The sequence below is a fragment of the Falco punctatus genome (genome assembly GCF_963210335.1).
Source record: "Falco punctatus genome assembly, chromosome: 1".
Classification (NCBI taxonomy): Eukaryota; Metazoa; Chordata; class Aves; order Falconiformes; family Falconidae; genus Falco; species Falco punctatus.
Genome location: NC_137580.1, coordinates 109,855,561 through 109,881,031, shown reverse-complemented (window position 1 = coordinate 109,881,031; position 25,471 = coordinate 109,855,561). Strand labels below are relative to the sequence as shown.

The 25,471-nt window shown below is 40.7% G+C and overlaps 2 protein-coding genes across 6 annotated transcripts in view; both read right to left on the bottom strand.

Annotated features, from left to right (window-relative positions):
• BRIP1 (BRCA1 interacting DNA helicase 1) overlaps positions 1-5,721 on the bottom strand; it is a 62,540-nt gene extending 56,819 nt beyond the window's left edge. Inside the window, exons 1-6 of one of the 5 annotated variants that reach the window (XM_080382602.1) lie at positions 5,357-5,721; positions 3,775-3,903; positions 2,866-2,977; positions 2,193-2,387; positions 1,787-1,920; positions 771-908 (exon numbers count right to left, since the gene is read on the bottom strand). In XM_080382602.1, coding sequence (XP_080238728.1) covers positions 771-908; positions 1,787-1,920; positions 2,193-2,387; positions 2,866-2,977; positions 3,775-3,867 — 672 coding nt within the window. In that variant the 5' untranslated portion in view covers positions 3,868-3,903; positions 5,357-5,721. The other 4 variants (XM_080382603.1, XM_080382604.1, XM_080382605.1 and 1 more) reach the window with 4 other exon arrangements.
• Positions 5,722-6,624: 903 nt separating this feature from the next.
• On the bottom strand, positions 6,625-25,413 carry INTS2 (integrator complex subunit 2). The gene is made up of 24 exons (XM_080382643.1): positions 25,069-25,413; positions 24,352-24,490; positions 23,517-23,619; positions 23,162-23,275; positions 22,335-22,465; positions 22,064-22,237; positions 21,337-21,563; positions 20,414-20,539; positions 19,845-19,916; positions 19,635-19,749; positions 18,908-18,976; positions 18,318-18,452; positions 17,651-17,827; positions 16,844-16,952; positions 15,861-15,965; positions 15,216-15,380; positions 14,825-15,026; positions 14,155-14,280; positions 12,429-12,618; positions 11,258-11,500; positions 10,121-10,228; positions 8,685-8,790; positions 8,337-8,513; positions 6,625-7,479 (listed from the first exon to the last, which is right to left on the bottom strand). Exons 1-24 carry the CDS (start codon positions 25,359-25,361, stop codon positions 7,310-7,312), a joined length of 3,576 nt encoding a protein of 1,191 aa, XP_080238769.1. The 5' UTR covers positions 25,362-25,413; the 3' UTR covers positions 6,625-7,309.
• Between the last annotated feature and the right edge of the window lie 58 nt (positions 25,414-25,471).

The following is a 25,471-nucleotide window of genomic DNA, read 5'->3' as shown; positions in this document are numbered from 1 at the left end:
CTATGAAAAGTGGCGATTTAAAAAAAAAAAACAACCAAACCCAAACCAACTGAAAAAACAAACCCCAAACGTAAATCTATCACAGTAACACACAGGATTTCTTCTTTATCATGCAATATTTATTACTCATTTTTGGTTATAACATATTGTAACGATCAGCTCTGACTTTCTCTCTACTACTTTCTTAAGGTCTAAAAGGCACACACATAAATATTAAATGCTGTCTTTCATTTACTACATATGCCACAAAACAATGAATGGCAAGTTGCATAAAATCTACAAACTCTGATGTCACTTAATTTCCATGGTCCTAGTTTCAAGTTCTTTCATAATGTCATAAATCTACTATAAATTGGAATATAACACAGATTTATATTTGTTCCACAATTGCTGTCACGTATCGGAAGTTTACAGGCTGAATTGCTGGGCCAGGTTCTGTGCTATTGCGGAACCACAGTGTGAGAGTTCAACCCGCTGTTTAGAAGAACATCTTTCACAGAAATAGTTTACACTTTACAAACCACGTTGGTTAGACAGCACCGTAAGGAGTACAAGCCAGTGCCGTTCTGGCTATTAGTAACGACAATATATTACTTCAAAGCAACTTACATACTTGGGAAGCTTTACGTCAGGCTGTAATGCAGCCAGAAGTACAGTGTTTTCTAGGAATCAACAAGTTGCATTTCATACATAACCTCTTTAGGGTAATTTTTTTTTAATTGCTCTTGAACTAACAGTCCTGATGTAAAACATATTACTCTATTACTTACTGTTTTGGCAGAAAAGGTAGTGGTTTTCACACTTTTTTCAGCCTGAGCAATCAGCTCTCCATTATTTCTCTGATTATGAACGTTTAAAGCATCAACTAGCTGCACTCCTTTTGCAAAACAATGACGTTTTCTAACCTGCTGGGGAAAAACAGCACTGTGTTCAAATATGCTGGACAGAAGTATGTGCTTACACTGGCAGTCAGTGATTTTGTTTCCACTGTTTTCCACCGAGTCTGTTTCAGTAATACAGTGCATCACTAATATTTCTTAGCAGTCCAACCAAATCTAAGCCACACAAAAGTCATTTGAGGAAAGCTATAAAGCTTTAATGACAAAGTTCAGCAACAACCACAAGAACAAAATCTGTAAACTATTGCTAAGCTTTTCTTCTATAATTTCCCACTGCTAAAAAACAGACAGCAATTATAATATGACATAGATATAAGCAGAAAACTTCCGTAAGTAAAACAAGAAATAAATTCAAGCCATGTTGTTCTAAAAACTTAAACAGAAATAACCATCTGAGCAATACATTAAAGCAATGTCAAAGCTATTTACAAGGCACCTCTGAATACGACTAGTAAGTCACGTGCTACCAATACCGACACAGATGAAAACATTGCAGAAATATTGCACTTCACACATTAGGCCAGAGATAACTACAATTGACAGGCTATAAAACGGAACTCTGATAGAAATAATGCTGTGAATGTATTTCTAACACATACTTGCAAGAGCACTTTCAACACTAGAATCTCATACTTTGACTTAACATTTCAAGTCAACTGGGGATAAATATACTTTGGGGCTATTAGGTGTTTAAATATGCAAGGTTAGGACGTGGTATTATGAACAATGTAATGCAACAATGGACTCTTTTGTAACAATAAAAATGAACAAAAACCTGACAATCTAAACTGTGACACATCTCTGTGCCCTTCTATGATGTTGACTGATACTTGACAGCTTTATTGAGCTACAACTGCATTATTTTACTGCCAATAAACTTTGCTCACCTGCTGCTCAGTTTCTAAAGGACGAATCCTTTTCCTGTCTGCTTGAAAATCATCATTCTCCTTGTCATATAGAGATAACTTTTTTTTGACAGACAATTTCGAAGCTAGCGTTTCATTTTCCTTACATTCTGTAACTAAAAATAAAAGGCACATCCACCACGAGGAATGCATTAAATAAGGGCAACATTTTAAAAAGAGAATTCATAGTAAATACATATGATGTAGGAAATAGTATTAGACATTTCTAGACCGATTAACCACCATTTCCATACAGGGCAGAATTACGTAGGACTCCCCTATTATGATGATAAAAAAAGTGCCTGACTTGAAAGCAACAAACCCTGACATCACTGGCTACATATTTTACTTCCAGAACAGATTTTTAACTGCCTATGTATGAAGTTACCTGTGTTTGTTAGCAGGCTTCCAGGTTTTATGGAACTTCCCATTTCATAATTATTAAAAGAACAAGAAGCACCATTATTTACACTTGTTGCAGCCTCATTGCTCTTAGATTGGGAATGACACGTGCAGCGACATGGTGGTGAGGTCTCTGGCTTTCTGTCTTCCTTTTCACTCGACGACATAAGCTGTGATTTCTCTGAAGGACACAGTCATTTGTCTCCCATTAGAAATTAGTCAAGACTACACATGAGAACTAGACTTTCAAAACAGTTAAGAGGAAAGCTTTTGTTTAAGTACTAGTTATAAACCTTGAGTCTCTATAAAGTCTGAACAAACTGTCATTACCCTGTGAACTGCAGTGCAAAGAACTATAAAAACCTGGAGAAATAAAAAAATACCCCTCTTCTTCAATTTAATCTTCATAAATACAACCTAGAAGTATTTTCTTTCAAAGTTCCAACAGCCATATAACTCCCTCATGATAACAGACACCTAAATCCAGCTTAGTATTACTAGCCATTACTGTTTTACATTGCCAATAAGGCAAGGTGGACAATGAGATGGTTAGATTCCTGAAACCACATGTTTAAAGGCTGATAAACAACAGCAACAACAACTCATTATAATATATTTTGGTAATAAAAACTGAGCAAACAGACACTAAGACAACTTACCATATAGAGACTGCTGCCATGATAATGCAGAACAAAGTAATGCCAAACTTTTGCCACTGCCTGTAGGGCTCTCCAATAAACAGTGTTGCCTGTTATTTAAGCCCTTAATAATCTTTAAGGAGAATAACAAGAACAAACACAGAATTAACAGAAAAAAACCCGAAACCCAAAAAGGATGTCTTTAGCTCAGCTAGAATTAACTTCTGAAAATATCAGGATACCTGCTGTCTTGTAAAGAAAAGAAAAGCAAAACCACCCTTCACCAATCACTTTTAATCATAACAGGTTATTATTAATGCAGCCTTTAGCTGTATTTCTCTCAAGCGGAACATGCCTCATTGGCAATACTGAGAGGGAAATACCGTGAAATACTTACCTGCTAACAGCAAGACCTGATGGGGCTAGCTTGCTTCCTTTAGTCTTACAGAACCAAAACATTGAAAACATCTGTCAGACAACCATTTGTTCCAAAGAGGAAAAAATGGCTAAAACTGTTCAAATGGAAAGTATAATAATTCATCGTTAAAAACTCTCCAAAAAGTCAAAACTTACTGAACTATTATTCTCTGTTTAAAAGACAGATGTTTTACTAAATCATTCCCTCCTTATATAACTGCAAAATTACATACAATTTCTATTACAGTATATCTAGTTGAAGAATTGTACGTATTACCTAACACACAACTTGTTTCTTAGCATAAATGTTCACAAAATGCAAAATGTACTTCAGCATTCCCCAGTCACGGGCCAGATACCATTGTGCAGCATAGAGAACAGTAAGTTACGTTACAACTGAAATTCTCAAGATACTGGAGGCTCTGAATTTAACATGCTAGTTTTCTAAATGCTGATAGGTATTGGAAAGCATAAGCTATTAGTTTAGCGAACGTTAAGATAAATTCTACTTACAGCATTCATCATAGCAAGTTGTGAAGGGTAAGCCTTACAAGGGAATATGATCTTCACTCCCCCAATAGTATATTCTGACACATCAGAAGACATTGCCGCTTTTTCCTCTCATTTATTTCAGGTTTATAACTGCAATAAAAGAATAGTATTAACAAGTCAACACTAACAACCAGGCAAAGCCTGAAACAACATATAGCACCAAATAAAAACAAGCAGAAACTGCTAATCTGATAAGGGGGGCTAAGCAGTTCAGGATATTAACAGAACTAGCACATGGAAACTTATACCACACACCATCAGTTCAGGCTAGATCCTTGTTACTAATAAGAGCAAGCTGCCACCATCAGATAAGTAACATCAGCAATCTAAATAAAAGTACGATGAACTGCACACATCATTTCAGGTTCTACTTCTCAGACTGCATATTGGTAGAGATAAGACCCAAATCCTTGGGGGAAGGAGGGGGAAAGTCTTTTAGGATATTTAATAACTAAATATCATCAGTTTTTCAATCCTGTATGTCCATTAGCTTGAACACCATGACACTGCAAACTAGAAAGATACAGTTGACCACAGTAGCTTATACTGTTCATTTTAAAACAATGAGAAAATAAAACCAGACAATTACTTTAAAAATGAGATGTTTAAAAACTAATACTTTTCTTCTACTAATAATAGAGTAATTATTCAGGGGGAAATGAGGTGTCATTCCTTTTACTATTCTGTGTTATCTTGCATTTCTCTCATGCTGGATAATAAAAGAAAGTCAGTTTCCGTATGACATAAATTTGTTGAAATTATTGAATTAAAAACCCTGAAGGGGCACAGACAGCTTAAAAAAAGGACAACTACATTTTTTAAACGACACAGTGGGGTTTCTTCTGATAAGTTTTCACCATTTACAGAATAAAAGAGCAATTTTGAATTAGCAGATGTGTGTGATAAATTAACTCACTAACCTGTGTCCTCATCTGACTTTTACTAAGTAAATATAAACATCAAGCAACCACGAACGCATGGCATGATTCAGCTTCATCACCAACTGCCTCAACAAGAAAAAGAAATCCTAGCAAAAAGAGATTGCTAGCGTGAGCTTACACCCCACCCCGCTGGCAGGAAGGGAACCGCAGCCCATCGAAAGGCCTTTCCCCGCCACCCGGGGAGCTCCCCGCAGCGGGCGCTGCCTGGCGGCCAGCTTCGCCCCGAAGCCGAGCGAGGGGAAGGTTCAACCCCAGCGGGCAGGAGGCGGCGGGGGCCCTGGACCTCGGAGGGACCCTTCGTCCCGGGAGCGGTTCTGGGCGCACCGGGGCCACCCCGCAGGGAAACCGCGAGGCCGCCTCGGCCCTACTCCCGCCCTGGAGAGAATTGTTCTGCTTCTCTGCGGGCAGGGAAAGCGGCTGCCATTCTCCTCTGAGCGCCACCGCCCCACCCCAGCCTACACAAAGGCACCTGGGCCTTCGCTTCTTTAAGCGGCAGGGCCCCCCAAAACCCCCCTTCCTCCCTCACCCCACGCGAGCCCGGTCCCCTCACAGCCGCGCTCCGCGCCCCTTCAGACGACGAGCGGCTGCGCGCGGCCGCTCACCTCAGGCGACGGCGGCCCTCTTCGCCGTCCGTCCTTCCCGCCTCCGCCCCGGCGCCAATCAGCTGACGGGAAGGGGCCCTGCGCCGCCAATCAGCAAATCGCATACTGAGCCGCTCCCGCCTCCCACCTCTGCGCTACGAGAACCAGTGGCGGAGGGCCTTGTTGCCTTCCGGGTTGTGCTCGTTGCTAGGCAACCACGTGTTTACCGTGGGGGAATAATAATGATGATAATATTCTAATCCAGAATATTTAATAATATCAATAATATCATTTTTTATTTACCGTGTTTTAGGCACAGTGCACAGAAAACACTGTATTGGGAACAAAAAAAAAAAAAAAAAAAAAAAAGACTATTTTTAGAAAATTCAGTGGCTTTTCAATACCACCCCGCTGTTTCCATGCCAGGGGCTGCTCTGAGCCCCCGGGAGCTTCCCTCGGGGCACACGGGGTGTGTGCAGCTGGAAAACTTAATTTCCAAGGGAGTTGCCTGTATTAAGTCACACATGAGGGTTTTTTTTTATTTCAATACCACTACAGCATACAAAATTACTTAGAACAAAGAAAAAAAATACATTTATATTATTTACACACTTTACATCAAGATGAGCACAACGGCACAGCCGACTGGCTATGGTGTGCTGGTGAGCACAGAGCCGGTCGGTGTCTGGCAATTCTGTGTTCTCCCTCATCCATCCCTGCCCAGCACGGGTGGAAGCTCAGCTATGCAAGTCTTTCTCAAGACCACGTTAAAGATCAGACCATTATTTCTGGAATAGAAACTGGTTTTAATCAAAAAAATAACCTATTTATTTATTTAAGGACCCTGGCTGCTGTCACTGAAGGGAAGAGTAAGGGCTGGACTGACAATTTAGCGACCCATGCGTGTTGAATACTGTGCTTGCTTCTGGCACAGCAGCCAAACCTCGTCTTTCTTCCTCTGCCGCACACGGCGCCGTGCCCCGCACCATGCCCCCTGCCATGCCACCCCGCTGGGCTCCTGGCTGCGCCCCATCAAACCGCCACCAGCTGCATGGGGCACCAAGGGTTCGGCCTTCTCCTGCGCCCAGCTGCACGTAGCCGCTTCCATAGGGCTGACACCTGCCCTTCCTTTCATTATAAAGAAATCTACCTTCTGCCAGTCACCCCAAACACTAATTTCTTTTTTTAATCCTATCCTGATGACAACTGAGATACCTTTCACTTGTTTCTTGAAGTCTTTCTCATTTCTACTAAGTGATGTTAAAATACACTAAACCATCTGAGCTGTGTGAAAAATACGTACTCTTTAAAAAGCACCTTTATTCAGCTCATTTTGTAGTACTAGTTCTTTCTTTTCAAGAAACTTTTAAACCAGTTTCCAACTTTTAACAAAGGCTGGCTGATCTTTAAACAAAGGTCCCGATCTCATGAACTGAAACTGTGACCAATGGTTTGAAACACAAATTAAAAAAAAAAACCAACTATTTTCTTAGTACTCAATGTGATGCTGCAAGTTACTTACACTTTTTCAAGTCTTCCTTGGAGTGTTTTATTTCCTCTTGCTCTGCAAGGCTCTGGAACAATAGTTCATTTAACTTAAGCAAAACGCTTCAATCTCAAATTTTTCTGACCCATCATTTTACTGTTTGCTGAACAAATTAAGTATTCACTTTTCAAGAGTGTTACAAAACTCTTTTGGGTGTGTTGCTGTATCACTTCAGACACCGAGCAAGCCTGAAAATCATGCTCAGTTTCACTGGAAATTATTTACTGACCCCATCAGCCTCAAAAGTTTTCACTGGAAGCAACATTTGCCTCTTTAATGAATTTTCTTTTCAGCCATAACTAGATTGAATAAATGAAAACCTTGGACTCCTTGTGCTCTGCTTCCTCAGTCCACTTCTGCAGCTTTCTCAAAATTCAGGCACCACAGACCGTGGGACTAGCTACAGTACAATTTCATTTGCCTTTTTCCTAAACTCCACTTACACTCATGTTTATTATATCAATGATAGTATTTTCAACACACTGGCATAACTGAACATCGGGGTCCACGCTTGCCATGTCCCTTGAACAACTTTTGTTAGATGAATCTGTACAAAGTCCTGACATTTCATGTGGTTTCTCCTTTAGTTGCTGGAGACCTAGAAAATTAAGTAGAAGACGAAGAGCACATGTAAATAAATAAATAATTTTTAAAACTTGTTATACCACACCCATAACACACAAACACATGTGCTATGAAACCGCAAATTTGAGCCATCACTACTTCATGCACCAGACTTAACTCCACAAATTATTTCTAGAGACACTACAACATTCCTTTTCATTCACCTATGTCTGACTCATTTGGGGATTTTTATATTCCCTTTTACTTCTTTTGACATAAATATCCTAGCATAGATAGCATCAGGGAACCCTGTATCACATGAATGGAGCATTTGTCTCTTGACAAAAAAAGACACACAAAAACATGCTCAAGATCAACTGGTACACTTAAACAGTTAATCCATGTTCACACAGTCGCTACATATTTATCCAACCACGCTATGTCATGGGTAAGACTTCAGGTAGCTCATGTGACTTTGCATTTCCGACAGATTAGGAAGATTTACGTGGCCATTACGCCTCAGCTGAGGGGTGGAACCATCCTTGCGTTCTCAGAAGCCAGTGGCCTTTACTCACGTCTTTAATCCTTAGACTGCAATTCCAAATCCTACACACAACACCTGCACGCAGGGATACATCTTGGAATGATACAAGCAAGGAAATAAATGGAAGGGAGTACAATGTTTAATAAAAGGGGTACTTTTCAGCCCCTGTAGCCTCTAAACTCTCTCCTCCAATCCAGTAAACCCACCCCTCCCTATTCCTTCTACATTACAGGACAACAGCAGCAAATTCATACTGCATTCCAACTACACTCAAACTTTTGAAACACTAACATAATATTCTCCCTGGACCATGACGCTACTTTTGAAATGCAAAGTACTGGACTTACGTGTAATAATTGGGTCGAAGTCTCTTGTCTGTGTAGCAACATCAGAGGCACAAACTTGTCCTATTTGTATCAGCAGAGACATAATATCCTCATACAAAGGAGGAAAGGCTTGACAGAATGACACCAAACAAGGCAGGGTTGGCATAAAAAAAGTATAGCGCTTCGACTGGGTTAAAACTATGAAGGAAAAGGAAATGGATAAGTAAAAAGGAATTATTATAAAAATCCTGTCAAGAATTGTTGTACTTCTACAATCACAATTAACACAGCGGCATTTAGACACATTCAACCTAGACAAATAATTCTAACTCGCACAACCATGCACGCAGGGGTTGCTGGAGTGCTTACCTGTGAGTAGGGTCCCCATCACATTGATAGCTAAACGAGCCACACTGAGAGATTTAGGTAGTGCGTACTGGATACACAAAAATGACAGTAACTGGATGGCAAATATCTGTTAAGTAGATGAAAGGCAAAATAGGAATAAGCAATAAAGTTACAGATTGCTTTGCACTTTCTAGCCAAAGCTCTTCACGTAACTTATGAGTTAGCACATATTCTCTATTTTACCAATGAGGAAACTAAAGCCTGACAAGCCTTAATAATAGTTACTCTGAATTTTTTCTGCTGACATGAAGAAAAAACCCCACAAGTATTTAACATTAATCAAAGTATCAGTGTTAGTATTTCAAAATCTCCCCCACAGACACTGTTTGTTCCAAATTAATGATGAGCAACAAAGAAACACATGATTTACAATATAACCCTTGCAGTAACTTAGTATTTGAGAAGGGATTAAATAAGAGCAACTACAAAAATGGCCTGATGCAGGAACAGGAGTCTTCAGCCCAACAAATTTCAGTTACCTACAACCAGCAAAATACGTTATCTCCCCTTGCCACAGTATACTAAATCGGGGTCTACAAATTGCTTTAGGAAGTAATAGTAATGATTATTTGCCATTTTTTTTCATAATCATCATGAGAAGACCTTAAAAAATATTGGTGAAAAATTTCAAATCAAACTCCTGACTCTCCCTTTGCCGAGCCTGTAGTAAGAAGAAACGATGACTCTCCAGATTGAAACAGTCTAACTTTGAGGAAAGCTGCACGTGTCATTCTTTGCTCTTGCTTTTGCAAGTTCGCAAAAGCTTGCTTTTGCTCTTGCAGTTAGACCAGGGAAGGACCCGGTAAGACAACTGGCAAAGGAGAAATCTAAACTGACTTAGAAATTCATGCCTTATAGTTTTTTCCCAAGCTTGCTTCAAGAAATAGCAGTAATATTCCCTGGAAAGAGACTTGGTAGTCAAGCTTCTCATGAGAATGAAAAAAATTTTGATTTTAAGGCTGCTTCATCTGTTCTACAGAATAACTTTGCAAAAAAGGTTTTCAAAACCTGAATCTTCAGAGAAGTTCCTGTAGCTACAAAGTATCAGATGAAAACTAAGTAAGTAAAACTTTGCCAACTGACTTATACTCAACATAAAGAATGAATGAAAGTCGTTACTGAAAAGTGCTTTTGTTCATGTTCTTGAAGGTAATATTGAAATTCATGAGTATTTCCTAAGCAAGTGTACAGAGATGTGTTACAGGAGCTGTGATCTGAAGAGGATCTAAAGGCTGGGCTTTTAATTTAAGGTAAAAGTGCTCCAGATATTGCCTCAAAATCACAGGCAAGTTAGAACAGGACTTTTTTTAGTGATCTTTTTATTTTCTCCCCTTAACCAATAGTTCATCAGGTTTAATGGCTTATAGTGATTCTCAAATTAGATGACTGTACAGTACCTGCTTTTCAAGTTCAGGCTGGGCAATGAGCTCCGGTATGAAATCCAGACAGATGTGCATTGACGGAATCCCCGCCACTGTCAGTGCCAGAAGTTCACATGGATAACCCTGTGTGATTAAGAATACAGATCTGTCAATGTTTCAAAGGTGGTTTAAAAATTCTGCTTCAATTAAGACTTTAAATTAAATCTGTGTTCATGCTTTTTTCAAAACCAATATACTTGTAAATCTCTTTTGTTCAGAATTATAAGCAACAGGCTTGTATCCCAAGGTAACAAGGGGCAAGCTGGGTGACAAACCCAGGGTCTGAATCGGTTCTTTATCCTCAATACTCCATGTACGATTTGCACAGAAACTCTCTCTCCACTCCCCAGACTAAATGAGACTGCAGTGACCCCTTCCTTCTGTGTCCTTCCCACGTTCCAGACTTCACCGCAGGCCCCAACTTGCTTATTTCACAACTGCACTGTTATGACTTTTTTAGCACATAATCAGTTCCAGGTCAAGGCAAATTAACTGCTTTTAAAGAGACTGCCATCTGGCAATGAGCAATTCGACACACACTAAAAATGCATTTATATTAAAAAATTTGCTCAGCTTTCCCCTCTTCTTTTTTTGAATGTGTACAGCTGCTTTGGCAGGGACAACCTTTCTCCTCCCACTCTATAAAGAGATAAACTGTGGCCTACCAGAAAGGAAAGATAAGATGTTTACATTTGAAGCCAAATTACAGTTTTGAATAATGGGTATACTGACTTAAAAACATGGCCAGAAAAAAGTAACCCATAAAAGATGTGGAACAAGTAATTATAAGATGATTAAGCCAGTTTTCCTTGGCCTAGAATGGACAAAGTCTTTTGGCATACAAAAGGGCACAGGCACAAACAAAGCATGTGTTTAACGATGAGGAACAGACTTAGTTTAGGTGCTCCCTTCTGGGCTACAACACAGAGTCCAAGCACTGAAGCGTGGAGGAAATGTAGGTACCGCCGATTTGACAAGACGGGAAGCAGAAAAGTGGGACAGTATAATTTCTGAGGAACACAGCAGCAAGCATTCAGTATGCTTTGACCACTTCATTTAGCTCTTTCTTAACCAAAGGAACCATGAAAAGAACTAAAATAGTGCAAAGCAGACCTGGAAATGAACTAGTTTGACTATGTTGGGATCAGCTATGTACATCTGATGCAGCAGACAGCAGATGAGACACTGGACCTCTCGAAGATTACACAGCAAGCTATCTTCTTCTTCTAGCTCAGGACTCTTTGGGTCTGTGGTACTATGAACAGTCTTTAGCAGGCTGTGGGTATTACTGCTCTGGGCTTTTTCTTCTTCTGTAGGTAAGCAGATCTCTAGAAGGATCTGCACAGCAGCACTGTCCTGTGAAGAAAACAACAGAACACACATTAAAAACCCCAATGAGATCAAAGAAATCAAATACAAAGTAATGACAATTTAAGAAAGGGAAAACTGTCAGGTGGCTAGAACTTCTAGCTATAGATCTTTTTTATGTATAGATTTAAAAACAACTCAGTTCAAGAATCACAAATCCTGTAGAACATTACAAATCCCCCAACACTTCATCTGAGAAGTGAAAAAAAGCTTAAATGCAACAGATAATCATAATCACAGATAAAAAGTATGAATTCAATGGAATCTCATACTGTTTCAAAATAAATATGCCATTGTGCCTTAAAGCATCCAGATTGGACAAAATATGCACATGGTCATGTAATTCACAGTATTCAGAGAAGACAACACTACTCATTTAAATATAAAACTTCCTATTAATTCAAAAATCATCTTCTAATAGGGACTATATATGTGACATTCTTCCAGACAGAAGCAAGAAGAGACTGTCTGTGAAACAGGGTTAGTCAAGAATTTCCATAACATCAAGCTAAGTTAACCATTCTTCAGCCTCACACTTTACAATGCTTGCTGCTTCTCTTAAATAACATAGCTCAAAAGATTATGCATAAATCTGTCACATTTATTCATGTTTTACTGCTCCAAATCCAAGTACAGGAAAAGTTTCTGGATAACAGAAGTGACGAGGCAAAAGGGTTAGTAAGCAGAACTCTTCTGTACTAACTAACAGAAAAAAACACTTACAAGGCAGTTAACCAACAGAACACTTCAGACCAGAAAATATTTTAACCATCTGAATACAGAGGCTGTTTTCATGGTAACAGAAGCCAGTAAAAAAAGAAGTAAAAAGGTCTCCTTTTTTAATTTCCTGTTTCTGCAATTCTGTTTTATCATTGTCTTTCCTTGCATCATTTAATAGCCATTTCTTCCCCCTTACCTGAGCAGCAAGCAATGCATTTTTTAATTCTTCCCTTGTAACCTCTGGGGCCTCTGGACCCATGGTATTGTTTTGCGATGGCCTAATGTCCTGCTCTGCTGTTTCTTTCAGGTGAGAATTGAGGTAAGCTTTTGAAGCCAGAAGATATCCGTTCAACATGTGCAAAGTTATATCCATCAGAGGAGGACTCCTGATATGGGAATACGTGATAAAACAAAAGGCATTTCAGTAGGCAGAACAATATGAACAAACTAAAAGCATCCTCAAAGGCTCCTTTTGCTGTAGTCTGGTTCATGCTAAAGCTCTTTTCCCTAACATGGCAAAATACTAAAGGTCACAACCCCTTCTGCTGCCCTGCCATTCAGCCCTGCTCCTCTCAGGCACACCCACGGATGCATTCGCTCCACAAAACCAAGGAACTGCTGGAGAGACTGATTTCTGAGGAACAAAGGAAACCCGAAACAGGTCAGCTATACGTGAAATAAGGAAAAATAATTCTCTGAATGACTGGGACAAGTAAGGCAGACAAGCTCTGAACTACTTCCACAATACTAAGATGATAGTTTGCAAATCACATTGCATTATAAATCTCCCTAGTTTTAGAAATGTAGGATTTTTCAATTTGCATCCAGGGCTGAAGGGACATACATTTAAATATTTCACCTACGGGTTGGGGATTAAAGATGTCATCAACAGAAACTTGAGGTCTAGCAGAGTTGTAGCAACTCAAATGAAAATTGGATTCATGGCTCAATTGCTAAAGGCAAGGGGGGACAGAATACAAACAAGAATACGAAAAACAAATCAAATTGACTGTTCAGCATTTATTATGAACAAAAGGATAATAAAAAAGGAGGGAAATAAACCACAACTGACAGAAAACATGAAGAAGAATGCACAAGGAATAAAGCTAGGGGCTAAAGTATGTTTAAAATGATTAACTGTAACTTTTTAGAATAACAGATGCAATTTTGTTCGTTACTATGAAAAAGCAAAGCTATAATTTACAAATTTTGACTTACTGTTTGCATTATTTTGTATTCTCCTTAAAAGCTGGTCCATTACAATCGATTATGATCATTTTCACTACCGAAATTCTCAGCTTATTGTTCTGCGTCAGAGGCACAGAGCAGCATTACACATCCTCCTCTGTCATCACTGACATCTAGAGGAACTAATTTCCAAGTACTACTGAAACACTTTCTTGGGAAATTAAGCAAATCCAACTCTGTCACACGCATCAAGCACCCACTGGCAGAAACTGTTACCCAAAAAGATGGAACACCTGCAGGCCCAGGAGGGATGGCAAAAGACAGGATGAAATGGAAGGGTATTACAGCTACAACCTCAACCCCCACCACCACCATGTGGCAGCAGCCATTTTAAGCATGCTGCAATGTCTATGTAGAACAAAAATCACACACATACAAATCTAAAATGGACGAACTATGTACAAATCCCGAAGTTTCCAATACAGAACTGGGTGTAAGGCTGTCCAGTAGACAGTATGACATGCTGAAACAGCACGCATGGCTCACTCAGTCCCCAGACTAAGCTTAACACAAAAAAGACGGAATTTACAAGCTCATACCATTAGTTTGAAAATACATTATGAAGTGCTGAAAGCTTTTAGAAGTTTTCTGTGAGACACTTTTCCGTTTAGCATTCACTATGTATTAATCTAAGTACTACAGCACATAAAAAGCTAAAGGAGGGAGACACTTACCTATGGACTCTCTGATCGCATCTTAGTACGATCAAAGGATCAATCATCAGATCATTCTGAGTGTATTTCTGCTGTCGGACTATTTTTCCGGAAGGCTGCAGAGCATTAACAGTCATCACCCACAACCTAAAATGAGATTATTTTTATGTTTTTCTAATAGATAATCCGTAAAACAAAAGGGATCACATAAGCATCTGGACACTCACTTCTCTCAGTTCGCTCTATTCTTCCAGGCCTATCGAGCAGCAAAAACCCTATACTTCATTTGCAGCCCCTGAAGTTAACCAAGATACAGTTAACTTACATTCACTGAAACTATAGCAAGCAACCTGTTTTCACTGCAACAGAGCATCCACTTCCTCTGAAAAGGCATGTTCTTACCACAGCGAGTTCGTGTTCATCAGTAATCTGTCATAAACGATATACACCCTAAAACCATCCTCCTATATTTTAAGTGCACTGGTGACTTCCTTTCCCCTGAGAACAAGAAGCACTTTCCTTTTAAAGGCAAAGTTCAAAAAATTCAACAAAGCAAAAAGGAATGCAACTCCAACACATTCTACTCAGTCACAGCCTCCAATTTCCTACAGGCATTGTGTCATTATTTTTGAAACAGAAAGTGGCATTCCACCTACCTGCAGCAACAAGCTCAGCAGTATTTTGAGCCTACCTTCTTGGCATCACAGTGTTAAGAACCATCCAAAGTTTATTGACAGTCTGAAGAATCCCCCGAGGGACTCCAGCATTCAGCAAGCGATACATATTGGATGTCAATACTTCTGCATACGGGATCAATTCACCAGCTGACAGAAGTGTTAAATGTTCTAAGATCTGCATCAGCTGGGTATGATTTCCAGGCAGCATGGAAAATGCTATAAAATAAAGACAATGGCATCTTGGTAAAACTGTATTTTTGACATTTTTTTCTGACTTGGCAGCAGAAAATTTTCATGATATAAATGCAGTATGATCAAATGAATTAAATGGCTACACTCTTTCAAATCCACTATATGCCAACCAATTTGGAAAGAACGCTGTTTAGTTCAAATGAAGTTCTTTACCTTCTTGGAGCTGTTTGGGAGAGTGATTCTTTGCAATGTTTGTAAGAAGCATCCTCCTCAGCAAGGCATCAGTGCCCGTGATCTGTTCCTCACAGATCCAGTCGTCCACAATGCAGAGGTGCGGATAGTTAGTTGCAAGAAGGCGTAACAGTGCAGAATGCAAACCTTTAGGGGGATTAAGACAGTATACATCTTAGATTTGAGTAGCTACGTCTGTCATCTGAATGTATTTGTGCCTACCGTTTCAACGACAGACCTTAACTGAATCACTGCCAAGAAGTTCAAAGAGCTTGCATGTTTACAGCCCGATATTCTAACACCAACAGAAAGGAAAAGTTACCTTTTGGAAAGGTGGGAGGACAGTAACTAACTCTTAAACTCTGTCTGGAATAATTAAAAATTCTCAGCCAATTCCTATTCTATAACCTATGCTAGATAGGCAAGACCCACTCTAAAAAGAACTGCCTTTCTCAAACTTCCACTATTACTCTTCAAACATATCTGTAAATCCCACTAGTCCCTACCAACAGATTTTCAAAGGATGGGAAGGGCAGGCACACTACGAAACAGAGGACAGCCACAGAACTGAAAAGCCCCCTTCGTCTGCCTTCTTCACGCACATCAGGCTTCCACACACAGATATACCTCCCAGTTCCTGCTGCAGTCCTTGTGCCTGCCGGATGAGGTACTTGATTGGAATCTGATCCATTAATGCTGAGGAGTAAGACTTGGGTTTTTTCTGCATGGCAGCTGTAGGGGAACAGGACAAGCAACCACGTCTAACAGTTACAGTTGGAAAAAATTATTTCCCCAACTGAATCAATAAAGAAAATGCAAAGCACTTGTCTCTATATTGCTCTCTATCCAGCTAAACAGATAAAATCCCCAATAACAGACCTCATTCCTCTTAAAAGTATTAAATTAAGCTCTTCAGGAAACCGTTTCTGTGAACATTTCCATTTACAGATCTTCCTGGCATTTTCTGATTTGTTCGCAAGATCTCCACACTACCTTTGACCAAATCCAACTGATTCTGAGATCAAAGCCCAAATATGCATTTTCTTTATTCAAGGTTTTTTATTCTTAAAAAACCCAATTATCAGTTGGTACATGGAATTTAAACTGTTGTCACACACAACACCCCACAGTGAGGTGGACGTTATAAATGCAGGAAGAACTGTAACTGATTTTACACTATCTCAGACTTGCTTGAATAGCCTGAAGAAAACAGCGTTGCTGAATGCTGGAAGCTGCATCCTAAAAAGGGCATGTGAAAACAGCCACCAGATACAGACATTGTATTTTCACTGAAATTACACTCTGTCAATAAACTACACAACATTCTTTCAAAATTTGTTAATTGCTGCTGTACTTATTAGAAGGTCATACACATTTCTGGTAACTTTTTGGCCACCTTGGACCTTTTTTAATCTGGAAAGCAAATGGTTCAACTACAGAGTTTTAGGAGAAACTTTTATGTCCTGAATTTCCATACCAATGCTGTATTTATTACAATAATCTAAACTTTTTATGCTGTGCTTGAATCTGACAGCAACATGAATTTTGATTACTGTTTTGCATCTACTTTTCAGTTAATCTGTTTTCCACTGATGCACTGATACACATACCTAGTATCTTTGTGCTTGCCAGAAGTGCTTCTTCGTACGACAGGACATAGTAGAGGACAAGCAATTGCGTTGTGATGCTGTATCGCTGATTAAGACGAGTATTTTCTCCCTGTACATAAAACCACATACAAAGGTCATGTTGCATTCCTGATTCTTGAGAACAAAAATTTGGATTTACCTGCGAATATGAAGAAAGGTAAGGCCTTGTATAAAAATATCAAGCCACAGGAGGTCCAAGCTGAAAGCTGCAGGGAACTTTCCTTTTTTTAAAAAAAAAGAACTTCAAACATAAAATGTATTTTGGTATCTTGGGACACTAATAGGGAGTAATCCCAGGATTCCAATACAAGTCAGTGCTTGCCACTCATTCCACACATGTCAAGTGGCCATTCTCATACTTCTATCAAAATGAAAATGCTTCTTTCAGAAACAGCTAGAGTGCTTCAGTTAAATAGTATTTTTATCCAACAAGATCAAGTCAATACAAAAATTATGCAGATCCGACATAAACACCTCCACTTCTCAATCCACAGAGCGCTTTCTTCGCATTTCGAACAGCATGAGGCGGTGAGTTCCCAAGGAAAAGGGCAAACCAGGGACAACTAGCAATCCTCCTAAAAATCTGAGTAGCACTAACAAGATTCACTTTGAAATACATGACCACAAGTGTAGTAGGAGGCAGTTTACTATACAGGCGTTAAAGACAAAAAGCGAGGCAACTTAAAGAATCTGCATCAAGCATATATACCAAATAGCAAACCACAGGGTCGCATTAAAGTACACAAATGAAGCAAAAAAGTTATTTACCCCAGAAAGTCCTTGAAAAACATTCAGTATCTCCTGTTCCGTGACAGGCTGATTTGTGGCCTCTGGGTTGGATTTAGATGCAGGATTAAGAATAGAGTTAATGTAGACATCAATAAGGGGAAGCAACTGAGGATGGAGTGGAGTGGTGGTTTCACAGAGCTGCCGATAGATCCAGTCCTAGAAAAAAACATGCCATTGCAAGTTCCACTTCAAAGCTGGAAGGCAATTCTTTTTGTCTGCATGTACGTCCCCTGTTAACTAGTTAAAAAAAATGATGTAGCTGAATAAGGCTTTGTCTTTGGAAGGTGTAATACCAGTTCCAAGTTGGGCTTGGTGATAAACTCTGTATCCTGGACCCTGCTCTGTCCAGACCCACCAATAAAACTTGTCCTGGCTGGAAATATCATTCTGACTATGATTTTATTAAGCGTAGACAGGGGGAAGAGAGATAACTTTCTTATTATTTTTAACTTCACTAAATTGTCGTGTCTGGATTATGGAGCTAAAACCAGGTATCTTAACTTAATACACCATTCCTTATTAAATTACATGGTACTAGGCTGTAAGATTAATTGAGAATTCTGTTCCTATAATTCAACCAAAAAACCAGCTTGCAAAACCTATTCAACATTCAAAATTACAAACAGAAATAAAATTAAGGACATACCTTAATAGATACTTTGTGCTTGGTGAATGATCGACTTTTTAAAAGCTGGTAAATGCAGTGAATAGGTAAAAACCCCGTAATGTTGGCACTGAGATTGCCTGTAACAGGCACACGAACTGCATGGGCTGTAACAACCTGAAAGAAAGTTATAATTAACAAGAAAAATACCACAAATATTCAACTTACCACAATGCACAAGCACGAGGTGACAAAGTTGCACAGCTACTTTCTTTGTGGCATTTCCTTATTTTTGGGTTTTTTGGAAGCTGAAGAACATGTTCACGTAGCTTAATAGAGTATGTGTAAAACTGTAGCACAAGTACTACATCACGAACAATTTCCTGCTACTGCAAAAACTAATGTCATGGTGGACAAGTTTTCTCCTTTGCTTCCCCATTATTTAAAAAAGCTAAGTGTTCAAAAAGCATAATCAGAACAGAGTACAAAAAGAAAGAACCAAGGCTCTTCAGTACCAGCAGGGCTTGGATTCTTCTTGTAGGTCAAACTGAAACAATTACAGAAGAAGGAAAAAAAGAAAGAAAATTTAAAAAAGGGGGGCAGAGGGGAAAGACAACCTAGGCTTAAAATACCTGTTCAGTGAAAATCTCCTGTGTGAAGATTGTCTTCATTCTGCTGAGTGAGCTGGGCTTAATGACAATCTGAAACAAAGAACAAAGTACTTGTAATTTTAAGTTCTAGCTTTCTTACAAATAAGTGCTGCAAATTTGTTTTATGAACCACTAACTTTTAAGCTTTTTTGACTTGTCTTCACTGGAATACCAGGAAAACATTCACATCTACACTTTAAATGTAAACAATGTAAACAAAAAATATTTTCAAATGTCACAAGTTCATCACTTCCACGTCTTCCTTAGCCTAGAAACTACCTACCTAGCTTTTATATTTGAGAGACTGTTTCACAATAGTAAATCGAAGGCAAGTCTCCCTTGGCAATTTTCAGAAATTAACTCATATATATAGATGGTTCTCTATTTAAAATAAGAAGTTTGCAGCTCAGTTTGGAAACTACTTCAACTAGTCCTCTAAAAAAGTTATTTGCAAATGATGTATTTCAACAAGTCACCGCTTTTTGGAGATACTTTCACCGTGACGTCACTTTGTATCAAGGGGTACACATAGCGAGATGTTTTTCCACAGGAACTAATTCCCATTTTTTTACTTTACATTTGCTCTAAGTGTATTAGAAAACCCGAAGTTCTTCACATCAAAACTAAAGTAAATACAAGAGCATAAATACACAGTAAAAAGTCAATTTTAACAGAGAAATGCATGTGCCAGAAAGAGCTTAAGATTTACCTTCATTCCCAAGGTGGAGCAGACCAAATCAATGATAGCACTGAGCTGATTACTATGGAAATACATGGCCACCAAGAGAAGCATCTCTCCAAAAGAAGCAGACACACCAGAAATGCTAATGACAACAAAGAGGAAGAGTTAATCTCCAATAGGACGTAAATACACGTGAGATTACTGGAATCATTAAACACAAAAGAAGCCTGCTCTCACCTTTCGAAGTAAGCTTCTTCCTTTATCATCCAACTAAGCCACATTACCATGAGTTGCTCCTGTTCTGGGGTGCTGCACAAAAAAAATCAATCATAAAAGATGCTTTTCCCAGCAACTACCGCTACTTTTACTAACAATTACTTGCAGAAAAGCCAGTATTTGAGGAATCTTATGCCAGGAGACATTCTGTCACTTTCACTTCAGCATTAAACAGCCGCTAAGCACCGATATTCAGTGCAAACTCCAGTCCCATTCTCAGGCAATTTCCTGTCTTGAATGCACACAGCAGCAAGCTACATCCATGAAACACCTACACTGCTACTCTTCTGCACAGGGTCTCTAAAGAACTCAGCCATAAACTTGTTAAATGGAAAACTGGCCTAGTAAGGCTTGCTTTAGCCTTCAAAAACGACCCCAAACTAAGCTAAGACACAAGAGCCTTCAATCAACATATGGAGATTTGTATGAAGAATTAGGAGAGACAAACTGTGCAGCTCTGGGGAGGTCATTGCCTTAACAGTGCTAGAACAGCAACATCTTTACAAAACTCCTCCTTTACCACGAGGTACCTGACAAGAGTGGAGAAGGCCAGAAGCATACAAAAGGAAAGAGATACAAAGCGAACACCAGCTGGAGTCGCGGGAGGCCGGCTGGTCATCAGCTGCAGTAGCTGCTCAGCTTCTTCATCAGTTGGCCTGAACAGGACAGAAAAAGAACAAAACCCACGCTGCTAATTCAAAAGTTGAGATTTCCAATCTCATCATGATAGTTACAGATTAAATTTTCTCTGGTTTTTAATCTGTTTATGAAATTACTATAAATAGATTAATATCAAGATTAACTGGTAATTCTTTCAACTTAAAGATATTAAAATCTGTTAGCAGAGAACACCAGTGAGAAAACTTCCCCAGGATATAATCCTGCCTATTAGTACAAAAAAATTAAAACTAACAATCCATAAAGATGCTACATTAGCACTCTCTAAAAAGTAAAAGCAAAGGAACAGAAATTCAAAACTCATACGGTGCATGTTGCTAGAGTTTTCACCTAACTTCTCTATGCACGGCTCCAACCACTTAGGCTGACTTCTTTTAAAGTCTGCAGAACTGATTTTGCAGCATTAAAAAGAGCGCTACATTTCTTGCCTGATTTCAAATTTTAAAAATCAGCAAAGTTCATAACTAACTTTACTATTGGAGTAACAATTTTTTTCTGCTGAGAACAGTATTGGAAAGTAAAAAACCATACTTGTCACCACAGACCTTAGCATGACGTAGCATTTGCTCTCTATACTATAAAGAAGAAACTTCCATCAGCTGGCACGTGAGAAGGGTCTCCCCCTGCACTAAAGCTGGCCAACCCGGCCAAGGCTGTTTCAAGGACACAACGGCACTAAGAGACAGCTCGTGTTAAAAGCGCCCAAAGCTCTCAACCTCTGTTTAAACGGATGGACAGTGAATAAAAAACACAAGAGCCTTAAAACGTTCATTACTTCAGCCCAGCAATTCCCATCAAAGCGCAATAGAGACGTAACAATGAGCTGGCTTTCACGACATGCTCTTCCTTCAGTCCTGAATACACAGACACATTTGGCTCCATATCAACATCTGCTTCTTCAACAATGTGTGTGCTGCGAACCGTGGGAAGGATTCCCATGAGCTCCAGGAGCAGCTGCCTCCTCATTTGCCAAAGCACAGAACTGATATTATCTCTTTTTCTCTGTGTAAGAAGTTAAAAGATAAGAACAACAATGTAAAATTCATGCCATCAAACAATGTAATTACATAAGAGCTTTCATAACAATGAAATCAAGGAAAAAAAAGAAGGGGGGCAGGGGGGCAGAAATTGTTATAAAATGCAATTTTCAGTACCAGGGCAACAGGCAACACGTGACCTTATTACATCAAACCCAAGCTTTAACTAACACAACTAAGCAAGTCAAGATGCAACATCCTATAGTGAACGCTGAGGATGAACATATTTACCAGGTAAACGCTGCAAACTTACAATTCCCCAGTTTCCTCACCTGACAGTCTTTCAGAGGAACAACCAAATGGCTGCCTGCAGGACCACCGTTTATAGATCTGATGGTCCCACTGCTCCAAAACACACCACAGGCTTTATATACATTCAGACAAACGCAGGTGCCCACATGCAGAAGAGTCAGGATAAGCCGCAGGAGTATTTTTTAAAAGCAGAACAGTCAAAGATATTCATACCTGTTGACCATTTCGGATGAAAGTTCCAAACCAAGTTCGAACCTTCGCATTTGTTCCAAGTAGCAAACCACTCACGAAACACACCAGGTCGCTCACTCCATCATCTGAGGATTCGTTTTTGGTGTGATCCAAGGTCAAAGCCACACCAAGACCTGGTAGATGACACTCTTCCACCTACACAAAATGCTCAGGCTCAATCATCTTCACTGACTCTAAAGATCCAGTAAGGGTCATAATTGCAATTCCCATGACAGACCAACGACAGACTTACCACCATGCCTCGGACCCTCAGAGCTTGGGAAGGGTTCATTTTACACAGGTGGCGAAGTGCTTCTGTTCTACGACGGCCTCCAACACTTTCCTCATCCTGCCGTTCACCATTCTTAATCAAACCTCTACAGACTAAATACCCAACAGGAGGTGTAAGCAACCCCGCCCTTTCCAACAGAAAGCCACATAAGCATAAACACACAAAGCCAAGCGGTTCTGTTCAACTCACAATGATTTATTAGCTGGGCCACGCAAACCTTGTCTGGGCAAGAACTCATGATTGCACTACGTAAGAACAAGGAAATGGCCTTTCTCCTCAGAGAAATTACAGGGTCGTTACAGATTTATGTGTCATCCAATTACTACTCCCACTCTATCTAATGTAACCTGTGCATCTGGCAGCCCTGGAGACCAAAATCTTATTGAGGGGTAAGGGATGCTAAACAGGCACCACAAACACACATTTTTCACTTCATAATACTTGTCAGTCTAAGGGACAAGACCCATTAGCAAGGCTAGACCAGGTTCATAGTCTGCAGGCATTCAGTGCCTGAGCCAGCCTTTACAAAGGCGACCTACACAGGGAAAGCTACAACGTGCACACAACGAGTCCATAAGTAGGCTGCAAAAAAGAGGAATTAATACGATGAGAATGGGAGCCCATCAGCACCTCTGGGTATAAATGCACTCAAATTATATTTCACAAGCCAAACGCTCTTCAGTTCAAACGTGTATCACATATAGTTTAGCCCAGAATTAACTATACTGCTAGAAATCATTTCACACCTTTAGAAAAACTAAGCTGGACAATAAGAAACTGTAACTCACCCTCATTAAAGCTGTCGGGAACATTGGCCACCAGCAGGCAGAGGAACCAGGCTCCGTTTTTAACATGCAGCAGAGCTTCAGCCACATCAACTATCGGCAATAGTGACGGCAGCTCTGGATAAAAAGGGGGTTTTAAAAGTCATGGTGTTTCACTGGGAAGCAAATAAAACCTTGCTTTTAATATGCATTTAAATAACATGCTCAGATCAATGAATGGAAAAGCAGTCTATGATCTATTCCTTTTTCAAAGCGCTAGAGAGCTTTGATGAACCTTAAATCAGCCACAAAGGCTCCAGAAGTTATTTTGTTACAACCATAAGAGTTTAGAAAACACTGTAAATACAGAATACTACACCTGCTTGCAAAATGCAGAGAACATCTGCTGCCTCTTCCAGATAAACAGGACTCTCGAAGAGCTCAGAAGATTTGAGAAAAAACTCACCATTTGATTCTGACACCTACAAGACATTATTCATCATCACTGAGGTTTTATGAAGCAGCTTGTCTCATCAGTCTTTTATGGCTTTAAATGCAGCAGATTGAATAAGTTAAAAACTGTCGAAAGCATACAGTTATAAACACAGAACAGGCAACAACAGTGTTTAGAATAAGAGACATTTACTACTGGAAACCTCCAATATGGCTGGTATCACTGCTTCTTTCCAGAAGAAAGAAAAATAGCTCGCTGATAGTTCTAAAAAACCAGTAAGTTTACCCAAGGAAAATAAAGTGCTGGGAGGGGTGAGGAGGAAGAGTAAAAGAAATACCGTGGCTAATATTGTAGTGCAACAGAAGTAAAGAACTGATGGAGAAAAGTCATAATTTTGCTTTCAAATATGGTTTCTGCACTGATATATCACAAAATCACATTACAGTGCAGCATATTACAGAATATAGAGTCTGAATCATATTAGAAAAGATTACCCTCATTTGTTCTGAGGAAGAAAGACTTCCCCTAGGAAGCTGGGTTCACAAGGAGTTTAATCACAAACTACTGTTAAATCACACGGAGAGTTTAAGTCTTGGTAAGAACTGGAGAAGAGTGCTTGGTAAAAAGCAGGTAAGAACTGGAGAAGAGTGCTCACACACAACAGCAGCACCAGAAACAGAACCAGACAGGGTACCAACCTATCCAGAGCGCATTTTCAATGACATAAAATTTGCAGCCATCCAGATGTAGAGAAGTTTACCTTGTTCATAATCGCTAGCAATTCACTAAGTACAAGACGAAGTCGACGAGGTGAATCGCTGTGTTCGAACTCCAGCGTCAGCCCATGCTGAAGCTGCGACACCAAGATGCTTTCCCCGCTACCTCCTCCCAGCTTGTGCCTAACAGACAATTAAAACCAACTATTAATGTTTCTGCAAACAGAGAAACGTTATCAGTTAAAGGAAGACAGTAATTCCATAGGGATTTCTTCTGTCATGCCAGCGATCAGAGAAGACTGTTGTACCCGTAGCACATCGCGAAATGCGATTCAGTAACAGCATACAAATTCCAGGCACCTCCATTCCCCAGCAGCACAGGCAGCCAAGCGAGCGCATCCACCCGACCTGTTCCCCCGAGGAGGGGTGCCAGCCGCACCCCCGCCCCCCCAAAGCGGGCAGCTCCCCGCCGCTGCCCCACGCCGCTGCCCCCCCGCAGCACGGCGGGAAGAAGGGCCCCCAGGCAGCCAGTCCGCCGCAGCCCCCCGGCGCTGCTCTGCCGAACCCGGGGGGCGCTGACAGGTCGTTATGGCGGGGCGCAGCGCCACAGCCCGGTTTGGGCCGGGGGGAGCTTAGCAGAGCGCCTGGTTCCACCCCCCGCCAGGGGCAGGGCCCCTTCCCCCAGGCCGGGCTGCTCCGTCCCCCCCCAGCCGCCGGCTCAGGGCCGCGGCCCCCCTCGGAGAAGCCGTTCCGCGCGGTACCGGAGCTGCTGCTCTTTGCTGGCGTCCTGCTCCAGGGCGTGGAAGTCGACGGAGAGCAAGGCCACGATGGAGTTGACGGCCTCCACGCCCGAGAGCAGCCGCAGGATCAGCTTCTTGTCCTGCGCCCAGCTCTGGCTCTGGTCGGCGGGGGCGCAGAGCGCCATGCGCACCAGGCAGGGCAGCAGCAGCCGCAGCTCGGGGTCGCTCAGCGCCGCCAGGCGCACCACGTCCACCTTCTGCATGGCCTCGAAGGCGTAGGGGCTGACGAACTGCAGGCCGGAGCACTCCGCCATGGCGGCAGCGCTCCCGGCCCACCGCCGCCCCCCCCCCCCCCCCGCTTCCGGCGCGCGGGCGGCACGTCATGGCGGCGCACCGGAAGTGAGGTCACGGCGCGTGAGGCGGC

Excerpts from the sequence above, each read along its gene's own strand:
- INTS2 (XM_080382643.1), bottom strand. The coding sequence starts at position 25,361 with ATGGCGGAGTGCTCCGGCCTGCAGTTCGTCAGCCCCTACGCCTTCGAG. Across the intron at positions 18,977-19,634 it reads GCTCCACCTTGGGAATGAAG|ATTGTCATTAAGCCCAGCTC; the intron begins GTAAATCTTAAG and ends TCTTTGTTTCAG. Across the intron at positions 15,027-15,215 it reads TCCCAAACAGCTCCAAGAAG|CATTTTCCATGCTGCCTGGA; the intron begins GTAAAGAACTTC and ends TTTATTTTATAG.